General features: G+C 42.6%; 1 protein-coding gene across 3 annotated transcripts; it reads left to right on the plus strand.

Moving 5' to 3' along the window:
* The first annotated feature begins 5799 nt into the window (after positions 1 to 5799).
* LOC143478085 (coiled-coil domain-containing protein 9-like) lies at positions 5800 to 11754 on the plus strand. 3 transcript variants are annotated; one of them, XM_076977019.1, is made up of 9 exons: positions 5800 to 5898; positions 7443 to 7495; positions 7887 to 7991; positions 8368 to 8517; positions 8856 to 9037; positions 9315 to 9373; positions 10230 to 10353; positions 11049 to 11127; positions 11328 to 11753. In XM_076977019.1, the coding sequence occupies exons 2-9, from the start codon at positions 7493 to 7495 to the stop codon at positions 11526 to 11528; spliced, it is 903 nt and encodes a 300-aa protein (XP_076833134.1). In that variant the 5' UTR covers positions 5800 to 5898; positions 7443 to 7492; the 3' UTR covers positions 11529 to 11753. The 3 variants fall into 3 exon arrangements, with proteins under 3 accessions (XP_076833134.1, XP_076833135.1, XP_076833133.1); XM_076977020.1 differs by lacking the exon at positions 5800 to 5898 and having other exon boundaries at positions 7286 to 7495; positions 7887 to 8101; positions 11328 to 11754; XM_076977018.1 differs by lacking the exon at positions 5800 to 5898 and having other exon boundaries at positions 7286 to 7495; positions 11328 to 11751.
* Positions 11755 to 13541: the final 1787 nt, after the last annotated feature.

Here is a 13541-nt window from a genome sequence, read left to right on the forward strand (position 1 = left end):
CATACTCGACTCCGACCTATCATTTGATAAATATATAGATAATACTACTAGGATAGCTTTTCTACATCTCCGCAACATTGCCAAATTAAGAAATGCATTATCACAGGATGATGCAGAAAAATTGGTGCACGCCTTTGTTAGCTCTAGACTAGACTACTGCAATTCACTACTGTCAGGATGTTCAAATAGGAATCTAAATAAACTTCAAGTAGTTCAAAATGCCGCAGCTAGAGTTCTGACCAGAACTAGAAAATTTCAGCATATTAGACCAGTCCTATCAGCCCTGCATTGGCTCCCAGTTAAATTTCGTATTGATTTTAAAATTCTATTATTAGCATATAAAGCACTACACGGGCTTGCTCCTGAATACCTCCAGGAACTTATTTCCTACTATGAACCCCCACGTCAACTAAGATCACAGGGTGCTGGTCTGTTATTAGTTCCACAAATTAACAAGGTAACAGCAGGGGGAAGAGCCTTTTCTTATAAGGCCCCCCAGCTTTGGAATAATCTTCCTAAATGTGTCCGGGACTCTGACACAGTCACAATCTTTAAATCTAGGTTGAAAACCCACTTATTTAGTCTAGCATTTGATAATTAATATCCCCCTTAGATAAAGGTACAGATCCAGGGGTTCATAGACGAAGGGTTTTATGGTAGACTGGGGTGCTGGTGCTGTCATCCTGTCACTGCTCGTGGTCACTCAAGTTTGTTGACAGTGCAGTGGACGGATGCCATTGTCTCAGAATGCCCCCAAGCCTATGTTACCTTCTGGTTCTGCCTTTTTTTAGCTAGGCTGTAATAATTTAACTTAGTGCCGGAGTTGCTGCCACACTCCAGAAATGTTTATAATTTTACCTGTCCTGTATATGTCCTCATACAGAGCTAATTTTCCCTGTTTCATTTCTCCACATGGCTGCCCGCCTGCTTGAGGTATAATGAGATGAGGAGAGACAAGCGATCCATCCTGGCCGGCCACCTCCTGCCTAACCGGATGCCTACACCATGATGGACATTATTACATCTTTTTCGGTCTAAATGGACATTATTGCATCTTTTACATTCTGTCTACATTCTGTCTATATTGTTGTTGTTGTCATGGTGACCGGTGTCGGCCAGAGGAGGATGGGCTCCCCCCCTGAGTCTTGGTTCCTCTCAAGGTTTCTTCCTCATGCAAAAACTAGGGAGTTTTTCCTTGCCACTGTCGCCCTTGGCTTGCTCACTGGGGGCTAGGACTCGGCACTTGTAAAGCTGCTTTGTGACAACAACTGTTGTAAAAAGCGCTATATAAATAAAATTTGATTGATTGATTGATTGAAAGTGTGCAAACCAAAACCCGTGCAAAAGATCCAAATTAAGGATATAATGACCAGCAGTCAACTGGTACAAAGACAAGACATATATAGGCAAACAAACGACCCTCAGGTGAGACGGATCACGGGCTCCGCCCACCTGAGGGACGCACATGACATCACCAAACAATAACAACAACAGCCGCTGTGGACAGAGGCGGCCGGTAGGGGGCCGCCTCACCGTGACATTTATTCACATTTTTTTTATGAAAAAAAAAAGTCACAGTCAGTGCGCATATCAAACTGTCAGACAGGCACTGTGCAAAATGTCAAAAATATTTTAAATAAAATATGCCTGCCTGAAAATATAAAAAATGCCACACAACAGCATTTTATAATTATAAATTATAAGTAAAGGTTCAAGTAACGGGGTTTAAAAAGCAAACAACAACAAAAAATGTTTATAGGCCTACTTGCCGAGACGCACCGCGACGAGACGAGATGACACTGTAACAGTGGTTTTACATGTACTGTACCACTGCGCATGCGCACTCTTGTTGGGTATCCTGCGCGGGACTGCGAGCTAGTTGTAGCATAGCCTCCGGTCTGCTGTGTCTACCCTGAGTTATCTGGACAGTAATGGTGAGATGCGTGGGTGACTCCTGCCCTATTAAACACCACTTTTACCCCGCACGGTGTGTGTCCTGTGTGTGTGCCTCCAGAGAAGCCAGGAACTAGTGTATTTTCCCTGCTGGCTCCTTCGCTACACGCTTTTCACCCATTACAACACGACCGAAACGACAAACGGCTGAACTGTTTTTTTTTTTTTTTTTGCCTTACGCGTTTTAAATGGTATGCCATGTTGGTTGTTGTCTTGTGAAATGAAAGACGTTGATGACATAACTTGCACTTTACTTTGTTTGATTCATCTTTATCTTTTTCAAAATACTCCCACACTTTTGAAGTTTTTTTAGTAGCCATTATAATCTCGGCAGATGCTGACTATCCTGACTAGCCCTTTAATGAATTTGTACCGGCTCCCCCGGTCAACAAATTACGTTCGCAACAAATTTGTTTGGGTGATATGGGACAGGTGGGGCATGGAATTTCCCCTTCTTCTGAGGTGGGGAATGATAGAAAAAGTTTGAGAACCACTGCACTAGTTACACTTTACTATAGTTACATTACAAAGCATTACAAAGAATGAGGCTGTCATTCTCATATCCTCCTGCAGCCTCCGGTCTCCTTACACCAGTCAAGTCCCAGGTGAGCCATCAGCAGTCTTCTCAACTCGCCGGTGTTACGTTTGAATTATTGACATAACTGGTGGACCTGCCTGACGAACTTCTCTCCGCCCACGTCTCTAGGGTTGTCTATCTGTCACATGACTTATTTGATGTCGGACACAGTCCATGGGCGGTGGACCAACATGAGTCCTTCATGGCTTGCCACCTCTACCATTGGCATCTGGTGGGTCTCTTGTCTCTCCTTTTTCTGTTTTTTGCTTTCTAATGAGGCCTGCGTTTCGAAATTTGGCCCCCCGGCCGCGCGAGCTCACAACCTTGCTTTTCTCCTGTTTCCTGCTCACTATCTGTGTCGTAACCGCTGTAATCTTCTGGGCTGGTGCTCATGATGATGATGATGATTGCAGCACCAGCAGCTGGTTTGGTGCTGCTGATGATAGCACCACCAGTGGTAGTGCCTGCGCTGCTGTGTGTGTGTGTGTGATAGAAGACACTGACGTATCAATTGTACACAGAAAAAGCTGATGGGTCAGCAGAGGAATGACAGGCAGATAACCAGTGTTGGGAACGTTACTTTAAAAAAGTAATTAGTTATAGTTACTCACTACTTGTTCAAAAAAGTAACTGAGTTAGTAACTGAATTACTCTATAATAAAAATAACTCGTTACCAGGGAAAGTAACTATTTGCACTACAGTTAAAAAAAGTTATATGCTAATGAATAAGGATTTTTTTTGAAAAAGCAGTTTTCACAGTCAGTTCAAATGAGTAGATCAGAAAGGTGTTTAACTTTTGATATTTATTGTAACGTCAACGGCATTGTAACGACAGGAAAAGTAATTAATTATATTATCCCATTACTGACAAAATGACGCCGTTACCTAACATTGCACAACATTGCACAACGTTATTCACAACATTGCAGATAACATAGTGCTTTCCGTCTCTGCACATTCCTCTGATGCAGGTTACAATAAACACACACATAAAAAAATACATAATTACATACTGAATCACACTATTCACAGTCCTTCTGCTAATCAGAATGACATGTACATAAATCTTTACTAACCACCCCAAGCTGTCTGTGTGTGTGCATGAGAGCATGCACGTGTGTGTGTGTGATTACCAGAGGGCTGTGGATCACACATGCCCAAAGCGGTGTGCAGCCCTAGCCCGGCACCCAGTTGGGGTTAGGTGCCTTGCTCAAGGGCACCTCAGTCATGACCTTAGGTCTGGGAATCAAACCCACAACCCTCCGGTCACAACACCAGTTCCCTAACCACCAGGCCATGACTGCCCTAACACCCCTTGCTATGCTCTCCTATATTCAAGTTCTTAAAATGTAGATGAGCATTAATTACCTGACTATCCCTACAAAACTGTAGTTCTAGTCACTGGTCTAGTCCATAATTTCCAGACTTCATGGTGCCACGATCTTCTTCTACCCCTGCTATAGGCCCATAGCCACCCACCATGACACCCATGCTCAGTTTCATAATTCATCATGTCCAGTCTTGATTATATTAAGTTTTTTATATCTTGATAACTTTCTCCTGAAACTCAAAACATCCTTTTTGTTTGGCAAACCAAAACAAACTGGTCTGCTCACTTTAGTATGTCTGCTACATTCTAGAAAACTGGCCCACATCACTCCAACTCTCCATCTGTTACATTGGTTATCTATCTCACAATGCATTCAGTTTAAACTTATTTTTACATACACATCTTGGAGAACCGTACTTACTGGCCATGGGCCTCCACTAGACACAGCCAAATGAAAACATGACCGTAGTATTAAAAACGCGTCCATACCACTGTTATCATTAACGTACCCTTTCCCGGCTTGTGTTAGAATCTGAAGATGAGGTAAGAATCAGTGAGCTTCAAGAGGTAGTCACCTAAAATGGGCTTCAGGTTTGCTTTAATAGGGTTCATTAGTGGAAGCTCATTGAGAGAATGCCAAGAGTGTGCAAAGTAGTAATCAGAGCAAAGAATGGCTATTTTGAAGAAACTAGAATAGAAAACATGTTTTCAGTTATTTCACTTTTTTTGTCAAGTACATAACTCCACATGTATTCATTCATAGTTTTGATGCCTTCTACAGCACAACTAATTACAGTATACTGGTTACATCAATTGGAAGTGGAGCTTAGATAAGGGGATCTAGACCTCTGCACAGAAACTTACAATACAACAAAACGCAAACCCTTAGAAAATCAGACTATTACAACAATTTCAGACCTCTGCAACACGTAAGATATCAATATAAAATTATATATATATATATATATATATATATATATATATATATATATATATATATATATATATATATATATATATATATATATATAAAATAAAACAATTTTATACCTGCATATGGATCCTCACTCTCATTCATAGTCCATTTTGTGGACTTGTCAGACCTCTAAAACACAGCAAATTTCAGACCTTTGCAACAAAACTAAATTGTGTTGTGGATATCTGACCTACTTTGAAAAGGTCTCACTTGTTAATGAGAAAAAAACGAACATCTCTCCAAACTTAATGCAAATGGATAAATCTTTTTTACAATAAAATCTGTAGCAAAGTCCATGAATTAACTATTTAAAGCAGAGATTGAGCAGAGAGGGACTGAACATCCAGTAACAAAAGATCTCACCATATATACATTTGAAAATACATTGAGGCTGCTTCTGCCTGTACTGCCAAAGGGCAGAGACAGGCTCAACCCATTCAGTGTAGTTTGCTGTGAAAATCCCTGCCTGTATTGATTGATTCAATGTTTTTACTACATAGCAAGAGTATCAAAACATCAAACTTCATGTGTGCAACTGGAAAAAATATCACGGCAGCTATAAAAAACAAACAAACAAAAACTGTACAGAGCAGTGTACATCAGCATAGCCAAACATATCCATTCATCTAGATTATTCTATACCCCCCATACTCAAATAGCGGCCTGTGGGCCTAAAAAGGGCCGCGGGCTGTTTTGAAAAGTTTTTTTTTTTTTTTTTATGATTTTTTTTCAATCGCGCTATCCGCTCTTATTTTGAAATCGCACACCGCGATCTCAAGACCAAGCTGGGAATTGCCTCCATGGCAACAATAAACAGATATGTTTATTATTAGATAAACAATATGTTCACAATCGGTCTAATTCGAAATATGATTGTTTGATTAAAACTGTCAAGTGTAAGGGGAATTCCCATGATGTCACAAAGCAGCAACTGTATATAAACTTGCGCTGAGAGTGTCATTTGTGGGATACAGACAGGAGAGCAGTACGTGGTTTTGGATACATTTACAACATTTATTTACCACAGCATACAGGATTCAGCTACACAGATTGCTGCAGAGGTATGTATGTCTTTTGGACTTTTATGAATATGTTTTAATACGAACTGTGCCTTCCGCCAAAAAGTAGTTCCACAACAAGTGAACAGAACAGTTCCCTGGCCTATCTAAAAAATAAAATAATTATTTAGCTCAGCCTTTTCAACTGTTCCCAAATTGACCTTAAAGTGATTTTGTAAGAGCCAGACTGTGAAGCACTTTGTAGCCCACTTTATTTGTCGAATTGTATTTTGCTCATGTTAAGCCAGTTCCAGCGCGTTCAGTTGTTCTACTGTCATTGCAGTCGATCAAATAGTTTTTGTGGTAATTGTAGGTTCAGAATTTGATGTAAGTGTGGAGTCACACTTTTTCTGAGTCTGTCCAAATTGGCTGCAGGTCAAACGTTATGTTAAAAGCATCCATTTGATAAATTTTTGCAGGTTGTATAAGCACAGATACAAAAATGTTTTTTGTGTACATGCCGTTGCTTGGCAACGTGTCCGCGGAGTGATACAGGTTTAGTGTGAGAATGCAGTGCTGTTCTCAGATTGCGAGGTCGGAACTAACTGTTGTATAATGATGTTTAAATGCGGTTTTAAAAGTAGCTATAGAGTCAACGTTTGTTTTTAGAAAGAGCATCGATATTTAGTTATTTTTGACGTGCCTTATTACTGATGTGCAACCAACTCTTAAACCTTTGGAACAGTTATACATTTGGTTCAAAGAGGCGGGGTCTAGTTAAAAACTTCAAATACTTCGAATGCAAACGGGAATTGCCGAAAGAAGATGATGCGTCTCTCTGGACGTAGAAACACATCCTAGCACCAGTGGGGAACCGTCAGGGCCCTCTACGCCCTCTCAGAGGGCCTAAAATATTCTTAAAACATAAATATATATAATATAATTTATCCAATTTTATTTTATCTACATACAGTTTGACAATCGACATCTAAACAATTACAAAAATATAAGCAAATAAATTATTCAACCGTGTCTATTCATACTGTGTTGGAAGGAGGGGTTAAGTTAAGTTAACTGTGTCTCCCTCTATCAGCACTGTGATGCCCGATGCCCGATTCATATTCCGCTCCTGAGGAACACGGAGCTGTGGACCTTATTTTGCTTAAGAAGTTATCTAGTGCATATGTTATTGTTTGTTGCGTTTTTAACCTGCTTTTAAGAAGCATGTTGACCTCGCTTCTTTGCTCACACGTCTTTTATCAAAATATTTTTTATCTAAATGTAGGAATGTTAACACCACCTAATTCACAATCTCGGGACCAGATCATATGTAGTGGATCAATAAAAAATTGCGGTTGCAGTACCAGCTGCCCAGCCGCTAGCGAGCTTGGTTAATAATTCGGTTTTTAATTCGAGGACCGACGACGTCTTTCTTGTCGTAATAGTTTTGTGAAGGCATCTTTGATATTTTTACATTAACATAGTTAACCAACCATGAACGCATTTTCCTCTGTAAATCCACATAAATTGAAAAGACACATCTAAAATCCCGTTTCTCGTGGCCCAAGAGTGCGACATATTTGTTTACATGTGGTGTTTTCATCTAGTTTGTAGGTGGGTTTGGTCTTCACTTGAATTTGACAACAGGCTTCCAGTTATGGTGAGTTGTGGGTGATGAATCCAGCACCACACGCCCATGTTCATTTAAGATACAAAGATCTTTAAGAACACAGAAACAATTCTGAACCATTTTCTTATGTAGCTCATTGAAATAGCCTGGAAGAGAATTGTACTACTCGGTATTAAAAGGGATCCTCCAAAAACTTTAAATAAAAAGCAATAAATATGGAACCATAAATGGATATAAATGCTGAATGTAAAGAAAATGCTTCTTTATTCTGTTACTCTATTCAATATGGAAAGATCTTCATGTACTTTTCTAAAATGTAGTTGCATTAAGGAAATTATTAAGGATAATCTTTTAAATAAAGTAGCAGTAACTTCCAAACATTTGTAATTGTGAGTTCTGAACATTGTACTGGTTCTGGCAGTCCAACGCAGTGGATCTGAAGAAGAAGGAGGAGAAAGATGCGGAGCTGGACAGACGGATCGAGGCTCTGCGCAAGAAGAACGAGGCTTTGATGAGAAGATATCAGGTGGGTGTGCTGAAAGTTGCATGGCATTCTCCCCTTTCACTGTTTATTTCATGCGTGTTGTCTCCCAACCTCGTGGGTTTGCTGTGGAGAAGAGTACATGTATCTGTCTGGTATGTATACATTTTCAATTAAGTGAAGCACTTTTTTCGCATTTCTTCATACATGGATCATTTTAATTTTATATGCTATATGTGATTTTTGTAATGTGCATGCCAACTTGTACTTAACAAAAAACCCTATACGAGCAGAAACTGAAGGGGAAGGCAATTAATTTTTGTAACAACAGCAGAATAGGCCAGATAATTTTTATTTATTTATTTTAAATAGGTGCTATTTGTTATGATATTTATAAGTACCACTACGTTACATCCTGCAGGAAATAGAGCAAGATAAAAAGAAGGCTGAACAGGAGGGCATCGCTGTGACAACCCCCCGCAAGCCCCGCTCTCATGAGCCCGACTCGGACCGGCGGAAGATCGAGAAAGAAAACATAACTGTGACTGTTGATCTGTCCAAACTGAGTGGGGTAAGACCAGCAACGTCCATAGTTCAAAGTGGGCTTTGTGGACATGGAATGCCAAGCTGCCAAGGAGATGTTTTCAGTGCTTTTAGCATTTTGGGGCTATGCTAATGTTGGCTTTTGGATGGTATATAATGTAAAAACACCATCCAGGGAAAGTAACACACACACACAGATGGCCTGTGTAGTGGTAATTAGACTCCCTCCCTCTGGTCTATGAAGGTCAAGTGTCAGAACACACACACACCGCTGATTACGATGTCCCAGCCCTCCACACACACACCACCTATGGAAGCCCTCTGTGACAACTGCTCACTGACTCCCTCCCCCTCCTCCTCCCCCAGAATCGGAGGCCCGGTACCAAGAGCTCCGTGGACATGACTCTGTCCATGACGGGCCGAGAGCGGGCCGAGTACCTGCGCTGGAAGAAGGAGCGCAAGCAGATTGACGAGGAGAGGCTGGCTCGCCACCGCAACTCCACTGGCCAGTGGAAGCGGGAGTGGGACGCCCAGAAAACAGACACCATGTGAGTCCGGAGCCCCGGCGGCCCCTCCTCCACGCACAGCACTCGCCCCCCGCCCGGCTGCCTAACGACAGACAGCCTGTCATGGGAAATGGGCGCAGTTATAGAGTATTTTCATATGAAAAGCAAACGTGGTGTAATGGTGTTAGACAATTACAATCTGATTTTTGGGTTATTATTGGTGAGTGTGTGTGAGGGATAGAGAGAGAAGCTGGGAGGGAGTGATTCATGTTGACAGGATGCAAGTGGGATGATGAGTCACTCTGTGGTGTGTTCACAGGTTCAGTGAGGACTCGGCTGCAGCCGGAGAGGCCACACCAGAAGCAGGAAGTAGGAGAGGCAAGTTACACACACACACACACACACACACACAGCTGACCATGAGAGTGAGTAGTCGGCACTGATCATGGCATCAGTGAACATACCTGCATAAAACCTGCCTGTGAGGTCAGTTGTGTGTACATCAGGTGTACACCTTAATCAACTCCATGCACCACTTGTGATTTTGGGCTTTGTTTCTGTAGTTGGACTTCTTAACCATCCTTAGCCCATCATCATTGTAGGTGTTTAGTGACGTTCTGTGATGTCTTCTTTCAGCAGCTAGGGGGCGTAATGCCCATATACAGCAGCACAGTGGGGCTTCAGGTCAGCTTGTGGCATGGGACTGTCTCTGTGTGGCGTGTGTCTGTCACCTCACTCCACATTGACCCTGCCAAAGGACAAGCTCGTCTAACCATGCTCTCACCTACATCTGCTTCATGGTCATGCTGACCATCCTTCACTTGTAGTTGTGTCCATGGTGTTTTTATGGGGTGCTCCTCTGCAGTAATGAACTGAAGTTCATGGCGGAAGGGGAAGAATGACCTATTTTGAATGGTTGCTTTTAAAAAAAACTATTCATCTTGTGGCATACGCTCTTGAGCGGCTTTTTACGTGCCTCAGCACCTTACGTCAAAACTCGTTAGACACAAGTCCAGTCAAGACTCAATTTGCATGCTTTTCATCATAATTTCCCCTCCCCCCTCACCGAAGACTGATGTGTGCTGCTATCCATCATGATGACTTGTGGGGCCATCTGTGCCTCTGAGCTCCGGGTCTGTGCTCTCCTCTGCTGGTTTGTTGTATGCAGTCGCCTTCCAGGATCATGCAGGGCCCCTTGTAAGACTCACACTGTTTTACCTCCCCTCTCTTCCAGAGGACAGCAAGAGACCCCCCAAGGTGCCCACGTTTGGAAACTTCTTGGGGCACGGCAAGTCCAGAGAGGAGCGCCGTAGCTGTCGTGGACGAGGGAAAGGCAGGGGTCAGGGCAAGAGCTACAGGTAGTGTTCCATACTGGTCATCGGTCACTCTTCAATTAATCTATCAGCTCTACGTTTTCCTTGAAATGGGGTATTGGGAGGTGGTGACGTTATCTACAATAAATGTAAAGTATTAGTCACCGTAGCTTCAGAAATGTTGCACAAGATTAGTTTTAATTTGATGCTTAAGCGCCATCTCAGCCATGGGTTCCCAGTAAATGGGATTACAGTGGCAAGGGCAACACGGTGGCTTGGTGGTTAGCACGTTTGCCTCTCAGCACTGGGGTCTTGGGTTCAAGACCCTATCGGAGTGGAGTTTCCATGTTCTCCCTGTGTTTGCGTGGGTTTTCCCTGTGATCTCTGGTTTCCTCCCACAGTCCAAAGACATGGAAGTGAGGTAAATTGGCAGTCACTGACAAATTCTCCCTGAGTGTGTGTCTGTGTCTCTCTGTTCAATAAAAAAAAGTAGTGTCTGTGTGTGTGCATGTATGTGTGTCTGCTTGTATGCCCAGTGGTGGATGGTGTTCTGCCACTAGGGTCTGTCCACTCTCCCCTTCCTGCACCCCATTCAGTCCCCCAGGGGGCTGTGTATTCCGGTAAAGAGTACGCTGTGCGCAATTGGCTGCTGCTTCTCGCTGGTGTGTGTGATTGTTTGTTTGAGACTTGTACCTGTGTTAAATTGAACATTCATTCATTATTGTGTCTCTGTTCTCAAGCATGCATGATAACCGCTGGGAGAAGGAGAAAGAGGAGGAGAAGCCCAGAGAGGAGCATCCCAAAGCCCTATCAGAAAAGGTGAGGCTTTTGTGCTTCCAGAAGCTTGGTTGGATCCTTTCCTGAATGTTTTAACATGGTTGAGCACTTGATAATTCCCAGAGTTTAACTAATATAGTTGATATCGTCTCTGCCGATGGACTAGCCTGCAGGTGCCGTTGAGAAACTCCCTGTTAGCAGTACTGCTAATGTATTTAATTTAATGAACTCTTGGTCACCAGAAAGAACTGAAGAGCTCCAGCTCCCACGCCCCGTCCACCCCGAGCCCCAAGCAGCAGCGGACATCCGGGCCCAAGGTGGACATCCCCTCCCCACAGGAGAGCCTCAGCACCCCAGAGACCCTCAGCCCCTACATCCCTCTGGAGGACCACCAGCCCGTGTTAGACTGGGGAGAAGAGATGGAGAAAAATTATGGCTGGTGAAAAAATAAACAATTTATTTGAACATGAATTTTGCCCTAGAAGGATGAAAGGATTTTTTTGTAAAGATAAAACTGAATTTACTCTCATTTTGTAAGAGCTGCTGCTCCAGCTTGCCTGATATTCAACGTGAACCGAGTTACGTTGGAGGGTCACGCGAGGTGGGCGGAGTCGCGCGCTACGGTCACTCGCGAAAGTATAAACCTAGCTTTAATGAACCGCAGCTGACTAACACTACCAACAAGAGTGGGTGTGTCCAAGAAGAGTGGGTGTGTCCAGAGAGCTGCGCCCCGTGGAAAATCTGAAACCAGCCAATTAAACTGCAGCCTCAGATCACGTGCTTGGCAAAAGTTTATCCCTCTCCATGCACTCTCATTAGACCGGTGCCCCGCACACAGGAAGTGTGCACAATGTAAGCAATTAAATTAGTGCTGTCAATTCCAGGTGCTGCGATTGATTTTGCTCAAGCTTGCTAGATTTTTTAATTAGCAATCCAGGTAAAATTAGTGGAATGAACACAATCCAGGTAGCCTGAGCAAAATCCTGGTGAGGACTTTTAATCGCAGCACCTGGAATTGACAGCACTAAATTAAATACAATTGTGTTTACTCTTTTAATACATTCAAACATGGCTATTAGACACACAGTGTGACAAAATAATTTCCTCATTATCGCAGTTTATAATGAACTAATTTTAATATCGGAACAATATTAAATGGGCGGCGCCCTAGCGCCCCCTATTGACCAGCCACCACTGAGAGATGCAGTCTTCCAAGAGCAGTGCGGGGGAAGAGTCCCCTGAAGCCCAGCAGTGACCACAAGTCCGGTACCAACCAAAAGCCAAGAGGAGAGGGGTGGTGGTGACCATTGATCTATATTACTGGATTGGACATCGCCTGTTGCCGCTATAGCTAGCGATGCGCCGCCCTCTGAGCCATTACTATGCATTGAGTCATGCCAGCAAAGCAGTGTAGTTCCTATGTGGGATGTGCATCCATCCGCCCTTATTTCTTATCCGATTTTTATAAAATATGGCTTAATTTAAAGGTGAAAATATTGCCAATGTTGTGATATGTAAAACTTTGTTATTCTCCCAAGAGATAAATTTAAATTTAGGTAAAAATGTTAAAAATCCCTGCAAAAAGCCCTTTTCTTTCACCTGGCTAAAACTAAATAACACAAGTACGTCATTGTCACGGAGGAGCCGTGACGCTCACGCAAGCGCACAACACTCTGCCATTCACGCAAGCGCACAGGCGCAGAGGCAGCCATCTGCCGGCATTTTTACAGTTTTTTTCGATTGGTTTGGCTCATTTCTTGAAACCGAGATGACATTCTCAATACAACATGGACAAGTCTGGAAACCCCTTGGCAATTGTTCACAACAGAATAGCAGTTCTCCTTGGTTTAGTCAAATTGCAAATGTCTTTGTACATGTCTCAAATATCCCAGTCATCTTTGCAAATGATTTAGTACAAGTAGCCTACAGTTAGCACAATTTCCTAGTAATTTGAAATGAAATGAAATGAAAAATGAAATGTGCCATATTTTGTCAATTGTGATTTTTTACACCCCAATCGAACAGCAATCTGTTCAATTTTCAAAATTAATCAACATTATACCATATATATTATATAGTATTATACCACAAATACCACATACCAACCTCTTGATATATTTGGTAAATTCATGACTATAATTGAACATCTGAAACTAGAACCTTACTAATGAAGGTTCACACATCTCAGATAACCAAGCAGATAGATACTTGACAGGTGCTCTTTATGCTTGTGAATGCTATCAATCATGTAAGCCTGTACATAGAGAGCTTGACTAGGACCAATACAATTTCTGAACATGGAGGCAACTAGTCCAACACAAGCAAGAAGGCAACTTCCTGCTCAAGGAAGAGGTGGAAGAAGAAGATGAGGAAGAGGAGGAGTGAGGGTACGTGGTGGTGGGACAGGGGGAAGAAGAAGATGAGGAAGAGGAGGAGTGAGGGTACGTGGTGGTGGG

The sequence above is a fragment of the Brachyhypopomus gauderio genome, chromosome 16, assembly GCF_052324685.1.
Source record: "Brachyhypopomus gauderio isolate BG-103 chromosome 16, BGAUD_0.2, whole genome shotgun sequence".
Taxonomy (NCBI): Eukaryota; Metazoa; Chordata; class Actinopteri; order Gymnotiformes; family Hypopomidae; genus Brachyhypopomus; species Brachyhypopomus gauderio.

Bases quoted from the DNA above. Each gene is read 5' to 3' on its own strand.
- LOC143478085 (XM_076977018.1), top strand. From the start codon at position 7,424: ATGTGGTGTTTTCATCTAGTTTGTAGGTGGGTTTGGTCTTCACTTGAA. The intron at 7,992-8,367 runs GTGGGTGTGCTG...TACATCCTGCAG, and splicing joins CTTTGATGAGAAGATATCAG to GAAATAGAGCAAGATAAAAA. The intron at 11,128-11,327 runs GTGAGGCTTTTG...CTTGGTCACCAG, and splicing joins CCAAAGCCCTATCAGAAAAG to AAAGAACTGAAGAGCTCCAG.